Source organism: Haliaeetus leucocephalus, unplaced genomic scaffold, assembly GCF_000737465.1.
Source record: "Haliaeetus leucocephalus isolate CR32 unplaced genomic scaffold, Haliaeetus_leucocephalus-4.0 Scaffold526, whole genome shotgun sequence".
NCBI classification, from domain to species: domain Eukaryota; kingdom Metazoa; phylum Chordata; class Aves; order Accipitriformes; family Accipitridae; genus Haliaeetus; species Haliaeetus leucocephalus.
Window position 1 is genome coordinate 6,606,553 of NW_010972962.1, and position 20,551 is coordinate 6,627,103.

A 20,551-nucleotide genomic window follows, 5' to 3' on the forward strand; every position below is an offset into this window, starting at 1 on the left:
AGAGACAAGTTGGTGTTTAAATGAGTACAGTGCACCTAATCCTAGGTGACGTTCTTGTGTTGGAACATAGGTGGCTGATGGGCTCTGTTATGATCAAATAAAACTGATGGTAATGGAGCACTGAGCCACTGAAGGTAGTGGTTTATCACTTGTTTACAACAGGCCTCAGTTTGCTCCATAGGGCACACAAAACCTCTGCTGGTGCTGTCAGCTAGTGTGAAAAAAAACACACCCAAATGTTGATGGAATGATTCAGGCTGTACAGTGGTCAAGAATGTAAAATCATCTTCCTATTCAAATATGAAGCATCGATGCAACCGAATAATTGCATAGCATATTCTAATCTTCTTCATCCCTATAAGATTAGAGAGAGTGTGTTGTTTCCTTAGCAAAATCTTAGTCTAAGAGAATTCTGTCCGAGTTTCATATTTTTTGGAGTGGGAATTATGTCTTGCACCTGAGAGGAGGAAAATAGTGAGCTTCTAGATGAGCTTAGGACTCAGTTTTTCAGAAGAACACTTAGCACTTAAAAGCTTGCAAAAAACTAACCTTGAGGAAGAGCTGATTTATTTTCACAATCTTCTGCATATTTTGATTAAATTTTACATTAGTCCAGAGTTGCCCAAGGATTGTGATGCTTTGGAAATGCTGCAGAGAAATATTTCGGCAATTTTTTGTTTGATATTGTTTTTATTGATGAGTATGGACTGAATGGAAAAGAAATTGCCTCCTAGATGTGTACCCATTAAAGTTGTTTAAAAAAAACCCAAAAAACCCCCGTAGTTGGACGTCTCTGATATTGCAGGAAGACAGGATGTGTATTGCTTGACAAAGTGAAGCTTAGCTGAAGAACAGAAGAAATGGCCCAGTGGGCAGTCCAGAGACTCCCAAGAGACCAGAGTTCAGTTTTTGTTTAACCATAGACTTCTTGTATGACTTTCTGGCAAGTCATTTAGTCTAGCTTGTGCCTTTGAGAGTATCTCATTTTACATATGGGGAACTGTCTCAGAAGGATGTTGAAAATAAAATCCATTAATGACTATGAAACTATATAAATGCCTTCAATATGCTGAAACTTGGCCATGGTTTCAACACAGGTTTTTTTCCTCTGAAAGTATGTCTGGTTTTATGGATGGTTGCCTTTTGTTCCCTGAAACAGGCTCCTAATATGCTTTATTAATGCCTGGAGTTTTTCAAGATCTGTGCTGCTTTTCAGCAATCATTGTATTCATCTCAATACATTGCCACGAAGGATTATTTTAGCAATATAGTAGTTGTTTAAAGTACCTTTACAATTAATCTTACTTGCACCTACTAAAACTCTGTATTTTAACAAAAGTCACAGCAATAGCATGGGCCAGTAACAGGATAAAATGCTTTGGTGATCAAACATTTTGCTCAATGATAGTTGTTACATCTTTTGTTGCACGTGGAGAATGTGGTGTGTATGTGCTAGGCATATATTTTGCAATGTGTCTTGCTTACAGCAAAGCTTCTCTTGTATCAACTCCTCTGTCCCATCCCTAGTTTGCATCTTGCCTTGTTCCCTGTTGTCCTTTTGAACAGTCGTGTGTTTTTAGATATCTTCTCATAGTGTCTCTCTGCTTGTATAAATGCTTGGCTGCATTTAGAGAGAAGTATTTTTAGTCAGAGAAGGGTCAGAATCAGAATTGCTGTGATCAGACTGTTTCCGTTGCATTCAAGGATGTCTGTTATATTTAGCTGAATTTGGCCAGTCATTCTGTTTCTGGTTACATATGACTAAGGGCATTTGGTGAAAAATTCTGGAAACTTTAGATTGTGCTGTGTGTATCTTTTGTTATTTATAAAATAACACTGCATAGTCCCCACCTTCTTCTAAGTGTAGTTTAATGTGCAGATTGAAAGAAAAGGCATGTAGTTTACATTCTAGTAATCTGACTGTTCTGGACGTATTTATACCACTGTGTTTCTAAGCATTGAATTAGAAACGTTTTATGCAAAATTAGAATTAAATCAGTCATTTTCTTTCCATACTTGCTTTGATACATGAACGATGAAAGACCTGAGAAGGATTCCCATCAGTTTAGGGGATTCTGCTATTTTGGGGGTGTTCTCTTTGTATGTAAGGTCAGCTGAGGCAGCTGAGCTGCCAGCTTCTGGCAAAAGTACTAATTCATGTGACTGATAAGACTGTCACCATAGGTACTCACTGAAATGAAATGTGAGTATTTTATAAATCTAAAAATAAGAATATGTCCATTTCATTCTCATTGGTATTAGAACATTTTAAGACTGAAACATACTTTCTTTGTAAAAGAGACTCCCTTTTATAAATAGTTCATTCTGTTTAGAGCATCATTCTGAATCAGTTCTGAATCAAAATAAGTAAGCAGCATTTCTAATAAATTTTATATGAAAACAGTCCACTTGATGTGTAATGGAAACTTGGGTTCAGTCCTCCAGCCTTTTTCCTAAGTTACTTCCAATGTTGTTTGTACTTAAATGGGCAGAACAGAGATTTTGTGATGATGGTCACCAACTCCTCCAGATGCCTGAGTCTTCTGCTGGAATGGTGTTGGGTTTTTTGTATGTGTGTGTGTACACTGGGTTTGAAACTGCATAAAGTATTTTACTGAAAGCTTAACCAAATGGTATATAGTACTGATACAAACAGAGCATTAGGTGTGCCTGTCTTTAATGCAGCCATCTGTTGAGTGCTATATCAGTTTTTCAAAAGCCTCCCTCAGCATAGACATCAAAGTGTATTCATGCACCTGTGCCTCTGATCTTCTAATATTTTTCTTATTTAAAAAACTGCAAAGGGAGAGGAGCAGTATTTCAAGATCAGTAGCTTTATTTAAAACCGAACACCCCCCCCCCCCAAAACTCCCCCCCAAAACTCATGTTGCCAGTTCAGAAATTGTTAAAAATGACTTTACTTAATATTCAACACTTTATTTATGGAAAAACCCTCAACCATGCTTCCATTTTCCTTTCCTCTGAGTAACCCCTGGCCTTGCTAGCACCTATTTCCTGCCTCATCTATTTACAGTACAGCTGCTGAGACAATTTTCTTGATCCGTTGGTCCGATGACATCAGCCGGACCTGTGAACTCCACTACCAGTTCACTCTTGAAAGGCACAGAAGTGTTTTTGTGAGAAGCTGGTTCATGGAGGGAGGAGCTTGTATCACCCTGATAGATTCAGCAGCTGTGGCCCAAAAGAGGGAAAGAGATGAGGTGCCCCTCTTTTAAAGGTCCTCTCAGGTGATGAGAGAAACCTGGAGACAAAAAAGGTGGCCCCATGAAGCTGCCTGCTGAATGTAGACAGGCGAAGCCTGGCATAGCCTGGATGTTTTGGTGTCTCCTTCCTTTCCTCATTTACTTGCTAATTGGCAAAGATAACAGATTGGTCTCCCAAGTTATTAGTGTGAATTGGTGATCTCCAGATTATCATCTCATGTTGGCCTAGTGCCACAGCCTGATGTCATTCACGACTTAGGAGGCAGCTCAGTGTTGTTTGCTGACAGGGGTGAAGCAAGGCCCACCTTCCCCTGTTGCGGCAGAGCAGCATGACGTGGGAGGAGGAGGGCTGTGGTGGGGTGGTAGAGGAGGTAGCCTGTTCCCAGCCACAAGCCCCATGTGCAGTTGCCTCAGTGTAGCAGAAATGTCAGGAAAGTTCTGGGGTTTCTGCCTGTGGAGAGCAGGGCTTGGCTGGACTCCGGTCATGAGGCATGCTCCCTTCTTTTTGCCCTGCATCCGTTTGGTCTGGCACCGACAAGGACCCATAGTCCTGCTGCTTTTTTCACTTGGGGGAAGAAGGAGCTTTTTGGGGCACATCTCCTTTTCCCGTTTTCTCACCTGCCCTGTGTAACCTGATTTGGTACACAGCAGGCCTGATCTCATCAAGTCCCGTGTAAGTGTCAGGGCCCAGGAGGCTGCAATGTCCCTGTCTGTGGCCCCTGGGGCTCCCCCCACGCTGCCCAGGGCCCAGGACCCCATGTCAGCCCCCAGGGGCTGTCAGCATCTGCCCCAGTGATGCTGCAGCACGGCTGGTCTCCAGCTCCCCACAGCCCTGCCTTGCCCAGCCCTGGGCTCTGCTGAGCTGGGCCTGCCTGCAGGCCCATATCCCAGCCTGGCCCTGGCCCTGGCCCTGGCCCCGCCCCCATCCCTAGGGAGGTGCCTTATGCCCAGGGCTGGAGCTGTCCTTGTGCCTCCCTGACTGCCCGCTCCTGGCTGGAGTGGTGGGACACAGGACAGGCCCTGGCAGACAAGGCCCCCTGAGGCACCCTGGCAGTGGGCATGAAACTTGATCTGTGTGCTTTACTTACTAAAATAGACTGAAAATATAGTATTAATGTACATCATGTCACTTCACTTGGTCTCTGAAATCATGTGACAACTGCTATGTGACAGTAAGAGCTATTGATTGCATAGTGGTTTAGTTACAGTTTAATTTTTGAGAGATGGGTGGCTGCAAAAACTGTCTGTAGTGTGTGGGTTACCATTAAGATACTCAAATCCAGCAGTATTTAGAGTTGCTGATGAAATGTTTGGTAAAATACAGGACGATTTCTAATGAGCTCTTCATTGCGGTGCCTAAATGTACAGGAGTTTATTCCCACAGCCCCTGAAATCTTCAAGTACAGCAGCTTGATACTGAGCACTTGTATTTCATGCTGAGTGAAGGTGATCTCCACAAGAGCAAAGACTCCTTAAAATCTATCGGAATGGTGCAGAAATAAACAGTTTTTGTATTTTAGAATAAGGGGATAAAGCATGTATGTCTTTCTCCCAATGGGGATACAAAGGGAGTATTATAAACACGTGTTAACCGGCTGTACGAACTGTGTGTGTTCATTTCCCCTGTTCTGTGACCAGAGCTGATCTGTCTCGCTGGAATCTGAATAGGTCACAGTGTTGTTTTTCACATTTGCATAGCTGGGGTCAGTATAAATTACAGTAAAAAAAGTTATTCGATACTACCACTTTTTAACTTTCTTCCTTGTCTCCTTGGAAATAGTGGTTCAAATGTATGGCAGAACTTTAACAGTGCTTTAAATATTTTGATTTGTAAAATTCACTGGGTTCAAGCTTTCCAAGCGCTAAGGGCACACACTTCTTTTTTACTTCAGTGGAGGTGCAGGGTCCTCAACACCTCTTTGCTCTGTTGGTAGTGAACTGTAGACCTGCCCATGTGTTCTGCCTACACCTTAGCTGTCACAAGTTCTGGAAAATTTTGTTTCCTGCACGTGCAGTCACTTGCTTTGGGAACCATTCTAAGTTTTTTTTCTAATTCTTTTCTTGATTGCAGATTGACTTGGAGCCAGAAGGGAGAGTGTATGTCATCATAGACCTTTCAGGATCGTCAGGTGAAGGTAGGGCCTTTCAATATTTTATCTTATTCTTTCATGAATGGAATCTTCCAAGGGCCTCTGCAATGGGAGTGTTAGAGGAGGTGCTGTGCCAATATCCTCTTAAATCTGTATGAACTCAAGTTAAAAAGAACACATTTTGATGTATCTGCCTGTGAGTCAATGAGCAGTTGCAGGTCATCTTACCCTGTTAATCACCGATGGTAACAATACCAGCTGAAAGGACAGTAATGACATGAGAATAGTTTAGTAGTATTAATGTCCAGAAGAAACTTCCACATTCTTATTTTTGGAAGAATACTAATCATTATGTAGGTAGAAATGATAAAATGTCAAAGTTGGGGAGAAGAGTTTATTTGCTTTTTAAATTATTCTCATATTTGGTATTTTTCCACTAAATGTTTTCTTTTTCAAGTAATGACCAAAACATTAGAATGATAAGAGGTGTTTTCATTTTTATGACACAACAGTTATATGTTGGAAGAAAACCAAAGAAAGATGGAAGAGAAATATCTATTAAATTCTTAAGATATTTTTGTGCTCTTAAGTGGGAAGAGAGTCAGGTGATATACGGTGGGAATAAGAGAATTTATGAAGAAGCAAGTCTGTGTATTTTAATCATGCTCCTGATGACAGCCTGACCTGCTGAAATGGTCTAGATGACTGGTTTGGGTTTGATTATTTTAAATTATGTCCACTGATCAGCTTTCCCCAGTAGCTCATAGAGTTCCACTAGAGGTTATTGTTGGTTCACAGTACATAAAGAAGATTCACATAAACCCTGACAGGAGCTGAATAGAAAATGCTATGAAATGAAATTATTTTGCCTGGTGCAGTTGAGAAACAGCAGAAGAACGTGTTTGTATTTCTGTTCTTTGTAATGAATTGTTGTGCTCTGACCAATTACTAACAGTAGCTTGCAAAACCACATATTGCTATAAATTCTGTATTTTAAAAACAAAGCAAACTATTATTTAAACTTCATCTTATAGCCACATTTCGCGCCCACATAAGATATGCTCTGCCTTTTTTTTTTTGTGCATATTGAAGAAAATATCAGATAAATAGTAGTTTCTACATATCTTGCTAATTGGCATGCCAGTGATGGAACTAAAATGCGGTTAAAGGCATTGGTGTGGTTCTGTCATAGGGCAGGTAGATGTTCTTCTACCATTCCATTGATAATTGATACCCAAATGAGCACAGTGTTACTATTCCATCACAAGATGCATTCAGGTGTGTCAGACTGTCAAAAGGCAGGAAGAATGGTGTTACGTTGTACTTCAAAAGTTCTTTAAAACTCTATAACCTTTTATACAGGAAAAGAAAATATGCCTATGGTAATGTCTCCTATATTATGTGGTGCATTACCCTCTGACACTTGAAAGGTGCTTGGAAAGAAATTCGCAGAACTAGAATTTGTGTCATTGCATTAGCGTTGAAGGGGAGCACTCAAATGGGAGCAAACCACTGAGGGGAAACAGCTTTTGAAATGCTGTCTTATGGGAAGCCCTTGGGAAGACAAAGAGGCTTTAGTTAGGGTGAATTTGGTGGAACCCTGGAGAAGTGGGTGTGCTTATAAAATGCAATAGAACTTGCATAGTTTTAGAGCTTTCCCATACAATTAAATAACTGTGGAAAAGTGTTGTGTAGAAGTATTGCAAAATTTTCTAGGGAAGTTAAGATTTTCCTCATGAGGAAAATTGGACCAGGTTTGTACAACAGGTCATAAACTGTTTTTATGGTGTTTTGTTAGCGATGTTATGAAATCCTATTTTTAGACTGCTTTATTAGGGCTGAGGCCTAGGTAATTTTGGATGAGTCTTTTCACACTTCACCTTAGTGGAGCACCTAGCTTAATATAATAACTGTATGCATCCTTCTGTGGTGATTTGAACACTTAACCCACACAGAAAGTAACTTATTCTATATGTTTCAAAAAAGCCTATTTCATTAGTTCTATGTGTATACACATATACAAGTATGTATGTAAATAGAATACATCTGCTATGTATTTCATGCATTTCAATGGGGCAGTTCACTGTAGTTGATCTGTATTTGTTGACTATAGAAGGAACATAAGATTAACGTTAGACTAAATGCATGACTTTTGAGTGGCTAGGGTTGGTTGAGGTGATTGCTACTCTTGACCTAATTTGTTAACCAGGATCTTGTTTTTGAGCTCTAGTCTTCATTGTGAATAGCAACAGACTACATAGCGTTGTATGTACACGCTGTGCAAATGGGTATCACTATTTCGTCTCAAATTCTGGAGGGGAAAAAATTGGCAATTTATGAAAATAAAAATACCTGTAGCAACAATTTTAATTGGAGGAAGCAATCATGTTGCATGTTTCTCAGTTAGCAGTATTTAAAAAAAAAAACAACCAGGCAATAAAAAAACCCCTCAGCCATTGAGGTATTGTCTTGTAATTACGTGTACTGAAAATTGGACTTGTTTCTTCTATGTGATATATGCAGGTTTCTAATTATCAGCAATCAATAATGTAACTTCAGTTATTTGGCACTTCTAAAAGATTTTTAAGATAGATATCCAAATTCTGTTTTAGTATAATTTGACTTTAAGATTAGTTGAATCCATTAATATGCAGAGAGCTTTGTCCTCTATTAAATTGCCTCTAAGAGGCAAAAGTTCTAATTTTCCAAGTGAGCCCTTATGTGAATAAATTGATATATAGATTGGAAGTTTACATATAAAATCCTAAATGGTGGATAAAGAAGAATCATTCTCATTAGTAGTATATTCTCAATAGCTTTAGTAAGCTTTTACGTAATATTGACATAAGATGTTGTTACCATATACCTCTTAAAATTCAATTGTCCATTAGTTCCAGCTGCCAGATTGCTTATCCCTCTGCACTGTCTGCACTTATGTGGCAAAACAATGAAAACAGTTCATTGTTATAAGCTGACTTCCTCAACAAAAGTACACAATTTCTCTTCCTCCTTCCCCCTCCTCTAAACTAAATCAGTCATGGACTTTTCATCACTTGTGTGACTTAGGTGTACAGAAAAGATGGAAGTATGGCAGATTACAGGGGGAGGTCAAGAGTACTCCTGCCTCTCCCTGTCACATTGAGACAGACTTGAGAGCCGCCCTTAGATATCAATACTGGCATCTAGCAGTATTTTTATGTGGAACTGTAGGAAGGAGGATTGAGCTGTTGGCTTTGCAACTGACAATTTTTTTCCCATTCTAAAGACAAGCTACAAATCCATGGGAGGTTATAGAGCTGTGCCAGCTTCTCTGCCACTTCCTATATTGTGAAATTTCTTTCAGAAGCCGCCTGAAGGAGAAGCTCTGCTTCTCCAGCAGTAACAGTGCACTTGTTAGGGGGCAGCCTGGAAACCTAAGGCTTTAGACTGCTCTCCAGTGGGTATCTTGTGGCACTGCCAGCTCTCCCAGTGGACCTCAGGAAATTTGGATTTGTTCTGAAAACATCATTTCCTAGAACTTGCTCCAATTCAATTCTAGTCTTTGAAGCAGAAAAAGGTTGGAAAACACAAATGCTAAAGTCTGAGAAGTGGAAAGCAAACTACGTAAAAAGCGCTTACAAGAACAACAACAAACCCAACAGGAACATTTTTATCATCTTTACACTAATCCTGTTTTGGAGCCTGCTTATAGCTTCTGAATGTTCGTTCTGCACTGAGAGGGAGGGTGTGTAACTACTTATTTTAGCAATCTTTTGTAAATTCTGTAGTAGGAACTGTCTGGCCCACATACTGAAAAGAAAATGGTAAATGAACTGTTTATTGTGTGGAAGGTGATGTTCTCAAAATTTAGGAGTTAAATTTTTCTGCTAAAATATGGACATTCCCTTATTATGCTTTCAAAACCAATTCTGCAAAATACTTTAGCATGCTTTGCTGATGTGGACATAGAAAGAAGGAGAGAAAACAACTTTTAAAATAGATTTTTTTAAAAGTCTCCATTTTAAACTATGTAACCAGTATTTCCCTAACACCTGTGATTCAGGTTTTTACACTTGCTATGCCAAAATTGATCTGCAGGGTTTTTTACCTTCTGTAGATTTATTTTATTTAAAATGGCTCTGTGCATTCAGAGTAAATATGTATTTGTGTTTCCCATTAATGGAAATAGCTGTGTCAGTGGAAACTTCCCAAATGTAGATAAGCACTAAGGTATCTATTCCCAGGCTAAAATAACTGCAACAGTTAATCAGTAAAGTTCTATTTATAAAAATATTTGTTTATAATTTTAATACTTTTATTGGATTTTTTTAAAGTGTTGACAAATAGTACCTGTCCACTCAGAACTTTAAGGGATATTTTAAAAAACAAATCCCTGTGGTCAAACAAACAAATGGAGCTTCTGTGGACCTGACACGGCATCCAGTAGTATTAGTTGGAAATTTTTGCTTAATTTCATTGAGCCACATACTGTATCATAGGCGAGCACACAGGATCTTTAAGAATAAGTGTTTCTGATAACTTGCTTTTGGGAGACCAGATCAAAATATGGGGGGTGGTGGTGGTTGTTACTCTGCCAAAATATTTTCAGACTTGCAAAGCATATAATCAGTCAATTCTGCTATTAACCAAACATCTGGTGACTCCACTTTATATATGCAGTTATAAGAAAACCAAAGTTTATAATAGACTGGTGTTTGTAAGAAGTAATTAGCTTGGGAAAGATCTATCATATTAATTTTCTGTTACTTCGCAAAATGGATCTAATGATTGCATGGGTTTTTAGTCTTTTATCTTCAAGTTCTGCCAGGGCTATGGAGAAGGGTGTATCTGTTTATCAGTCTTTCAATGAACTGGAGACTATAAGACATGCTGTCATTTATTTCTTCAGTGCTGCTTATTGTCCAAGGTCATATTGATTTTCTGTATTAATTCAGTGTTGCTGTAGCATCTGCATTATTTCTAGGCTGAAGTGCACTCTGACTGTTTTATTGACATGCTTTGGCAGTGTTTTTTTGTCTGTTTTGGTGCTTATAGAGTTTCGTGAGTGAAGTTTTTTGAATGATTTCAGAAATACTTAAGAGCTCTGGTGTAGCTGATCAAGATTCAAATGCAGGCTGAAAGTTGAAAACATAACTAATATGATGACACAAAGATTCAATTTATAATTTGGAATAATAGATGGCCATCAAGTGGGTAAGAGAGGTAGATTGCCTGAGGAATGATTAAAAACATTTTCAACAAAGTCAGTTTTATATAGACAGACAGACAGATGCTGCTGTATTTAAAAGCTTATGACTTCCCTGCTGCATTTGTCATTGTAGATTTCTTCTTTCTTTGGAATTATTGGTTTATGTGAGACAAATGTATACAGTTACTTATGGTAGCTTTCTACCAGTTTACAAATTAAGTTACCATTTGCAGTATGTCAGTATTGAATCAACTGTAGAATAACTTCAGAATAACCTTGACACATTAGTATTTTTCTTAACTATTTATTATAGGTAACGTAATAAAAAATTAAGAACTATTCAAAACTTTTTCTATGTACTATGTCTAATCACTTGTAATGATTATTTATCATTTTTAGGTATCCCAATTTGCATTATGCAATTGTCTTTCTATACAATTACAGATTCACCATTTTAGAGTGGGCAGTTGAATTGCAAAATCTACCACAGCTCGTGCTGGAGGTGGTACGTACTGCAGAAGGCAGCCTGTTGGAAGTTCTCCGTTACGTGTACAAGTTATGTAGTTACAAAATATTACATTTTCTAACACATTTATCTTCAGATTCATCTGCTTGTAAGATACTTAAGTTTCACAGGATGAAGAACTTAAGGTGATATTTAACAATAAAACCTGTTAGCTGAAGTCATGGCAGTATTTTGTGAATGCAAAACATTTTGTTTAGGTTGACTATTTGGCCTTTTGCTTTGAAATATCCAACAAAGAAGTTCTTAGACTTCTGACTACATCAGATTATGTATTTAACATTTAAGTAAAAATATATGAGTTTAGAAGAGGTTTCCCATTTACTTGAAGGCTCTCAGTTTTGCAAATACAATTATTGCTGATTGGTGTATGTTATGGCAGAAGTTCTGCAGGAAAAAGGAAAATAGTATCAGCAGAAGCAGGGTGTGCTTCTTAATGCCATTTTTATGTCTCATACTTGATAAATCTATAACATAGATACAGCTTGTTAAGCAGAATATCCACAGCATTTGTTCCCGGGATCCAACTTGAGTAGAATCAATACAGTAAGAAAAAATGTATTCGTATTCCATGTTGTAGCATCCTTTTGCAAAGATCTGTTAGTAGAAAATACCCCACAGATTGAAAACTGTCTCTACATTTCCTAATGTATCCATTTGTCAGAGCTTTTGTTCCTTAGACTATTTTGTAGTTGTTGTCGTCATCATCATTAATTATGCTTTTTATGCTATAAGGGCCCAGAAAATGAAATCTGGTTGTGCTAGCTACTGTCTGAACAGAGAACAGCAGAAGGTGCTTACCCAGAAATCTCAAAGTCTAAATGACACACATACAGGAACTAGTCTTTCTGCTTGGTTGTTTCAGGAATTTGTGTTAGTGAAGCGTGGTGTTTTCTTTCCCTAATGTCTTCTATTGCAAATATTGACAGGTTGGAGGTTTTTTAAATTATCTCTGATTGTTGCCATTTTGGGACATTCATGATGCTGTTGAAAGATTCATCAGGCAGACCATGAAATAGTTTCTGGTAGCCATCAGCTGATCTCGGGGTGTTGAACAGGCTATGAAAGAATGCTTGTTTGTTCAGAATTTCTAGTATATGACTAGGTAGAGAGACTGCAGCTGAATATTCTTGCAGTAGGTGGAAAGCAGCTCACCTCTTTCTAGAAACATTTCTCAGTTTTTTAGATGGTACAAATTGTTGTACCCACTGATACATGCCTTCCATCAGGATGTATCTCTAGCCCACCTTTGCTATTCTTCCTGGCAGTAGCATCTCTCTCTAAAAGAAAGTTTCAAGTTAATCACCAACTTTTCATTGCGCGTAATTGCATTTTAAGATTTTTAACACAGGAGTCAACCTTCTTTATTGTATTAGTTTTGTCTGTGCTGGTTTAACCGCTTGTTTAGATAGGCTACCTCTTCTCTAGATTGTTTGTTTGTTTTTTAAATGAGAATGGGTGGAGAACCTATTGTATAATAACCCATGCACTTATGGTAACCACATGGAAAAGGAGAGTAACAGATAGCTTCACTGCAGAGACCTTCTTACCTCTTATTTTGCAACCCAGAGTTTATTGAGCATTCAGCACAGACACATCCTTACCTTCGTCTGTATTTTAATGTCTGAGAGGAAGCTGGTATGTTGGAAGTGACTTAGGAAGAGCCATATAGAGTCTGGGGAGAGGTAAAGGTGGAGTCAGAGTGCGGTGCCCTTGGGGGGCCCCAACAAGTCTCTGCAGCTTCTCCAGAGCTGTAGGTGGAGTGGAAAGGATCTGCGCAAATGGATCTGTTGTGGCATTGGGGCAGGCAGTCTTCCAGGGATAAAATGTAAAGTATCTGTGAAGTAAGGAAGCTGTTTGCCTGGGAGGCTGTTTACCAAGACTTAGCAAGCCACATGAACATTATATTTTTAGACTCAAGGCTGTGTTTTTTTTCTGGGAATTAAAGTAATCTGAAACTATCTGAACAGGACAGTGCTGAACTGGTTTCTGTCTTCAGTCACTTGGCTCAGGTAGGTTTACAAATTAGAGCTCTTTCACAAATGCAGCTCCCCCTGAAAATTCTCAGGAATATCGTGTGCTCAGGGAGGTAGGGTTTGAAGCGTCCATATTGTGTAGCTTTTCTCCCTTCCCAATGTAAAGCAAAATATCCAATCAGAGAAAGAAGGCACACATTTGTTACTTTGCTCTATTCAGTCTCAGTAAGGAGGACTCTGCTTCTAAAGGCCTCATCTCATGTTTTTATTCATAGCTTGGGTAAAGGTAGGTCACTACAGTAGCTTTTTGGTTTTCCTTCTATAGACTTCCTTGCTTTAACAGAATGAGAGCAAGCAGTAGTGTGTGAGCCAACTTCAAATGTCACCAGAATCTTTGTTTTCAAAACTCATTATGCAGTGTATCAACTGAGAACCTTTGAAGGTTTTGTTTTATGTAGGTAGAGTTTGGGGGATTATTTTTTTCCCCTCTCAGCTTTTTATTGCTTTAGTGCCAATAGATCAGCACTCATTCAGACCACAAATGAGGAAAAAGGGTAAAATCAAAGAAATAAAAGAAGCTTAAACCGATTTGCAAAGTTTTCTCCCTCTGTTATGCCTTCATTTTCTCCTCTTAGGAGAGAGAATTCATAACTATTACTAATATGTCTTTTCTCTTGGGTCTTACTTGGTTTAATCTTAAAATACCTCTGTGCTGGTGTGGATGCTTATTACAAAAAAAAAGAAAATTTTTTTTTCTAGGTTTGTTTCTTTCTCTTCTTGGAACTATTCATCTATTTTATGACTGTGTTTACAACTGGAAGAAATATTTGCCCATCCAGATCTTGAGTTTCTAGTTTGTTTATTTAACAAACAAAACCCCAACCAAATAACCCCCCCACCCCCCACCCCCCCCAAACATTGCATTTTTACTAATATGAAAACTGGAAGGTTATGATGCTCAGCCAGACATTTCACCTGTTGGCAGCATGGCACCCGAAAGCAGACATTTGTGTGTTGTTGCCCAAATGACAATAACCAGAAAGCCTGAGGGGAGGAGCTGTCAAATAATAGTGTCAGAGTCCACATTAAGTTCTTTGCTCTTGCAGGTTAACCCTGACTGCAGTAATGGCACAGGCATTTGGTTAGGAAAATGAACCTTACAGGCTAACTGTTCAAACCCCAAATTCTTTTTAAAGATGTCAGTGCAAACGCAAAGCAGCACTTGGTGACAATTCATTCTGTTGGTGCATGATCTTTTTAAATTGCACTGCTCAAAGAAGAGGTTCTCCAAAGGGTGCTTATGTAATTTTGACTTTGTGTGGCAAATGGCTGCATAAGGAACGTCTCTCCATGGATTTATAGCCATCCCTTGGATTGCGTCCAGTTAGCTGATTGAACATGTGGTAAGCATTTTATGTTTGTAATAAGCCCTTACTGTATAAAGCTGGCTCAAGCTTTTCAGGCAAAGATCGATGACCTTTTCTTGGCAGGCTTCTAGCTGTCTGCCAAAACAAGTGCTTCGCAGGGAGCAAGACACTGATGGAAGATTTGGTTTAAAGGTGCCTTTGTACTGTATTGTAAGAGTTTGTACTTGTTTAAGGAAAATTGCATTAGACTGAAATAGAAAAGTGATGAAGCTCGTATACATACCATGTTCCAAACTGCTGTCCCTCTCTTCTCCATTTATGTAGTAAAAGCTCTGATCTCCATATGCTGTTTTTTTCCTAACAAAATTGTACAAAGTCTTTGGAATAAGCATGTTTAATTTTACCACTGCATATGCCTAGTGTGTTTTTTTTGAAGAAAACTGGAGAAAAGTATCAAATTAAAAACTATAGTGGTATTTTCATACATAAGTGAAACACGAACTAGTAATAAGATTTGAAATAGAAATACATTTTTGGAAAACTGTATATGGCTAACTATTTCATGATAGAAGACACAACATAGATTAATCCAATGCTTATGGTATAGCATGATGTGATGTGAAAAATATGTATAATATTATAATTTAGATGTATTTGTTTTGTTTTACTTCATAAAATACATAACCTATACTCTCCTATGATTTGTGTGGTGTTTTTCTCTACACTTTTATTGTTGCAGTAGTGTGCTCTGAATTGATCCGTTCCCTCTTCACCCTTATGCTCCCCAACAATAGTCAAGTCTGTTTATTGTTAGTATCATTGAGGAAAAAAGTCTTGGTATAGTCTGTTTTGATTAGTTGATTAGGGGATGAATAGATGTATTAAAGACAGGTCTAGCCATGTTCCTGGCTGTTCCATATACCATAGAGGTTGTGAAAACTTTGGGACCGTTCCTGTCTTTTGTGAACGTCATTAACCAAATGTTTACTGCCTTCAACATAGCCTAAAAATCTACCTCTCTTTTTAAAATGAGTTCTACAGTAGTGTAAACAGCTGGAGTCTCAAAACCCGTGTATTTTTTGAGTATAGTCTTGACGGGTTAAAATATTTGAGTATAGCTGGAAACAGAAGTCAATTTAGGAAAGTTTTTTCTTAGTAGAGGCTCCAAATCTGCATACAGTTGCATATTTATTCCATGAATCCATTGAAAATAAGCATTAAAAAGTGCTATAATATATTGAGTAGAGGTAAATAATTTTTTTATGTTTTAAAAAATATTTAAAAGAATCAGTCTTTTAACTGAAAAGTACCATCATTACTTCTTAGGTAAAAGCTTGAATTTCAAACTCTTAGACTTAGAAATAATAAGCAGATGTTCTAAAAAGACAGTCCCATTACCTGTGCTTGTTTGCCACAGTATCTTAAATAATTTCAGGTTTTTGCACTTTCCATTTAGAAAGAGTGAACAATATTAAAAACCTTGGTGCATAATATGGAGTTTCAGTAAAGATAAAGCATTTGAGAAAAGTTAATACTTTATATATTTTGCAAATCAGCAAAATTTATATTTGCTGTTACTTTTGTTTTCAGGTTATGATCATGCAGTACTGTGAGTGTCCCAATAATAAGAGATTAAAGTTAGAGTAATAAAGAACACTACCCATGGGAAGCCCTTGTCTTTAGTGAACGTGGCCATCATTAAGAGGGGCTCTTGGACTCTGTTTTACTACTGGATGTTAGGTACTGTTAAATATGTGTGTTTATGCCTCTCAGTGGTAAGCCATTCCTTATACTGTTGGAGAATAAAGCAAGCTATTAGCAGTATTTTATAAGTGAATATTACTAGCTGAAGTAAATACGTAGCTAAAAATATTTTCCCATAGAAGTAGGTAAAAATACTGCATGTAAAATGGCAGTAGTTCTGTCAGTCAGAAGCTTTGTTGGCAGGTTTTACAGGTCACACTTGCATAGTCAGAAACCTTTTTATTATTTCTATAACAGCAGCTGTGCTCATAATTTGGCAGACCTTCAGTCTGTGATAGCTCTTTAAGGCATATTGTTAACTAAATCTGTGGATTGTGCAACACAAAAATAGAATGCATTGAAACTTTATTATCCCAGACTATGATAGTGTGGGTCTGTGTTGGGTTTTTTTCTTTAAAGATTTTGCTAATCATAACATGTTCTTGGAAATGCCTTTGCAAAGGCATCTGCAGTGTTAATACTGTATTAATTTTTGTGGTACTCTCAGAATACAGTATGGTTTGCGAGACTTGCCAACATGGATTCTCCTTCAACCAACCCTCTCACCCCTGTCTCACCATCATGCAGCTACAATTTGGCTGAAAGAGCAGAAATACTCTGATAAACTGTTGTTGTGTATAGTAGGAGTTAGCTCTAAAATAATGGGATAAAGCAGTTCATTTTCCATAGTGTCGTGGTTTAACCCCAGCCAGCAACTAAGCACCACACAGCTGCTCACTCACTCCCCCCCTACCCAGTGGGATGAGGGAGAGAATTGGGGGGAAAAAAAACCAGGTGAAACTTGTGGGTTGACATAAGAACAGTTTAATAGAACAGAATGGAAGAAACTAATAATGATAACAAGGACAATAATAAAATGACAATAATAGTAAAAGGATTGGAATATACAAAACAACTGATGCACAATGCAATTGCTCCCCACTCATCAACTGATGCCCAGTTAGTTCCTGAGCAGCAGTCCCCCCCAGGCCAACTCCTCCCAGTTTATATACTGGGCATGACATCATATGGTATGGAATATGCCTTTGGGCAGTTTTGGTCAGCTGTCCTGGCTGTGTCCCCTCCCAACTTCTTGTGCCCCTCCAGCCTTCTTGCTGGCTGGGCAGGAGAAGCTGAAAAATCCTTGACTTAGTGTAAATGCTATTTAGCAACAACTGAAAACATCAGTGTGTTACCAACATTCTTCTCATACTGAATCCAAGACATAACATTATAGCGGCTGCTAGAAGGAAAATTAACTCTATCACAGCCAAAACTAGGGCACATAGCAAATTCTGAAGGACAGATAAAGGTACCTATTTCTTTTTCTCTGCTAGAGCCTTTTCATGGATACTTTGTGCCTGTGAGGGGAAAAATTGCTTTGCCACTGTAAAAGGCAGTCTCTGGATGTAAAAATGACTGAGTAGAGCATGTGTGTATTGCTTGCAAGTTAGAGTATTTAAAAGAAAGCATCTAAGAAAGCAAGATGCAAGTCCAAAAAGGAAGATCAAGCCCTTCCATCATTTATCTGGATTTTCAGAAGGGCTATACTAAGGAAAGTATTGCAAGCTGAGATAGATGCTCTAGTTTAAACACTGCCTGGTCCTTTGTCTTTTTTTCATGATATGACTTTTAGTTTGCTTTCATTATTTCTGCCATATTTCTTTAATGTATTATTCCAAAAAAGTGAATTATATGTGATATCAGGAATAATGTAAAATACAGAATCTATTCTGCACTAGCAGCTTTAACAACCAAACTGTCTGATACGTTGGATTTTCAGCTATTGCATGTGGTATAGATCCTTGATTTCTCTTACACTAAGGCTGAGGTATATTTCTCAGAAATTATATTTCTGTAACACACACTAAACTTAACCATTAACAAATAGTGAAGCAATATCAGAATCTAGGGCAAAATACTCAACCTGAATGAAACTGAGGAGTTTTAATAACCCCAGTTCACAGCAGTGGGGCTCCTTCCTCCAAGATATAACAGATAGAAAATCTCATTTATATTACAGTGTTGTAAAGGAACACTGAGAAATATGCCTTTTGTACTTACTTCTCTGTTTATAATTCCCCATTAGTACCAGGAAACTAGATCTTTCCAGTTAATTCCTAAGCATGTGCTTTTCTTCTTTATTAGACTCTGTGTTTTCAAAAAATCTTTAATTTTTAAACTTCATCCCATCATCTTGGAAGTCTGCTCTGCTGTGAATGGTGCTATTTAAAAGAAACATCTTTTATTGCAATTCATTAATTTTCTATAGTAGATAAAATTGATCCGGGGTGTCAGTTCACCTCTGTCTAAAATACTGGAAGCAGCTGTACTTCTCTCTTCAGAGCAATGTAATTGTTTACATTTGCACTGCAATAACATAAGGCAAGAAAGAACTAACAAGGAAGAAAGAACTTCTTCTCCCATTTAGACTTCAGAAAAATGAAACTGTGTGATTGTATAATTGCTTTCAGACTTTGGTCAGGGTGCTTGAAAAATCTAGTCCCGCCTTTATAAAAACATGATGCAGTATTTAACTATTGTATGACAAAGAACTGAAACCATCCTGTTTTCTTTTTTGAAAGAGTGCCCATTTAGCAGTACAGTTCTCCCTGTAATCCTGTGCAAGGACTTTATTTGGTGCTTGGTAAAAGTAAGATGACTACTGTGGGATTGTCTTCACATCTGAAGAAATTTTCAGATGCAGAGGTCAGAATATTAAGATCAGGTTTGAGGCTTTGCCTCAGTGGGCGAGTTCTTAGTTTTACAAAAATAGTACTGTGTGTTTCAGTTGTTTAAACAAGCAATGCACTCCCACATGTTCAATTAACATTATATTTAATATTATATTCAGAAGAATAGTTCACAAATATTTCAGTGTTTTGTAAATGTCAGTGTGAGAATCACATAGAATACATGCTGAACAGAGGATAAAAAGGAAGAAAAAGGTCTCATTAGCTGCAAACACAGTAAGTAAAGTTTAAATAGTGGGGGTTTTGTTTTGGTTTTTTATACTACAGCAATTTGAGTTTCAGTGTCTGATTTACTTTTGTGTTAGAACAGCTTCTGGACTAAATACGTTTTTATTTACTTTCAAATGCTTTAAAGTGTTTCTGAAGAAAAATAGAGCTAAAATTTATAAAGAATTCTCATGGTTTTTTATAATTCATTTGTATGCATTCCATAAGCACAACGGATTTTGCTAATATCCATGATGGCAGATGTTTGTTTTGGAGCATGCAGTTTTCATGTGTTCATAGTTTTTGGAGTGAATAGAAATATATACTTACACTCAATACACTTCAAGATGGGTGCAAATTTAGTACTTCAGGCAAGATAATATTATAGCTCTTGATGTATGCAATGGAATCACTAATGAATCCATTTTATAATGATGTTTTTGATGATAGGATTGTCTGGTTAAAACCCATAATTGGAGCGATTTGTACATCTGCCATCTTGACTTTGGGCAAGATTCTTCTGTGCATCAACAGACTTCTCTGGAAAATAGGAGTACGTCTGCCTGTTGTGCTGCAAGGCTAATATTAATAAGTGGAAGAAAGAGCTTGATAAAGACTGGGGAAGGACTTGACATTTAGTTTTCTATCTTGTTTTCAGTTAACTATGTACTCTTCATTGGAAGAGTAGGAAGTACACTCAGTGTGTTGTAATGAACTTGCATTACAAGTACTTACTTGTATTATTAAAATACAATTTATCCCTGTTTCAGAACCTTAAACAAACTTTTAGTTTGGGGCTTGTTTTTGCTGTTTTTTAAGGGTTCAGTATTGTTAAACTAAACTTTTTGCTGACCATAGTTACTAAATTGTAATCAGGGGTCCTTTTTCAAAATCCTTTCTTGGGACATTTTACTGACTATAGTACCTTTGTGTACAAATGTAGGAGTTATTAGTTCTTAGTTAAACTTTTAAATTTGAGTGGCAAATTGACCAGAATGAATAGATTTTTCTCCCAATGTGCAGTGGTATAGTAGATTTCAGAATTGATCTTAAACCAGCAAAACCAGAACAGAACAAAAGCTGAAGACTCTTCTAATGACTTTCAGGATTTTAAGATTAAAAATCTTTAATTATAGTTTCCTTGGTTTTTTTTGTTTTTTTTTTTTTAAAAAAAGGCTGTCATCCCTGGTCTTTATTATTAGAAAGCATAAATTATGCATGCTCAGGGAATTAATTTAGTCTTTATGGGATATAATCAGTATCAGAAACAACATTTCTTGTTTTGTTAAGATACTGCTTTGGAGGGGTTTGATTGTGTTCATTTTAGAAGAATGTATACATCACTAAAAGTTATTTGGCTTTTCTTAGGTAGATTAAGCATTTCCCTTATCTGTGGTTGAGTGTTTGAGTAAGTTATGTAAGGAAATCATATCTTGTTCTCCAAGTATTTTTCCTAATTTTCTGAGCGGGAGAACAGGAA

General features: G+C 37.6%; 1 protein-coding gene across 1 annotated transcript in view; it reads left to right on the top strand.

Moving 5' to 3' along the window:
- The window catches only part of PRKCE (protein kinase C, epsilon), a 300,600-nt gene that overhangs the window by 96,268 nt on the left and 183,781 nt on the right, over positions 1 to 20,551 (top strand). The window contains exon 2 of the mRNA XM_010576498.1: positions 5,296 to 5,359. Coding sequence (XP_010574800.1) covers positions 5,296 to 5,359 — 64 coding nt within the window. The remainder of the gene's footprint in view (positions 1 to 5,295; positions 5,360 to 20,551) is intronic.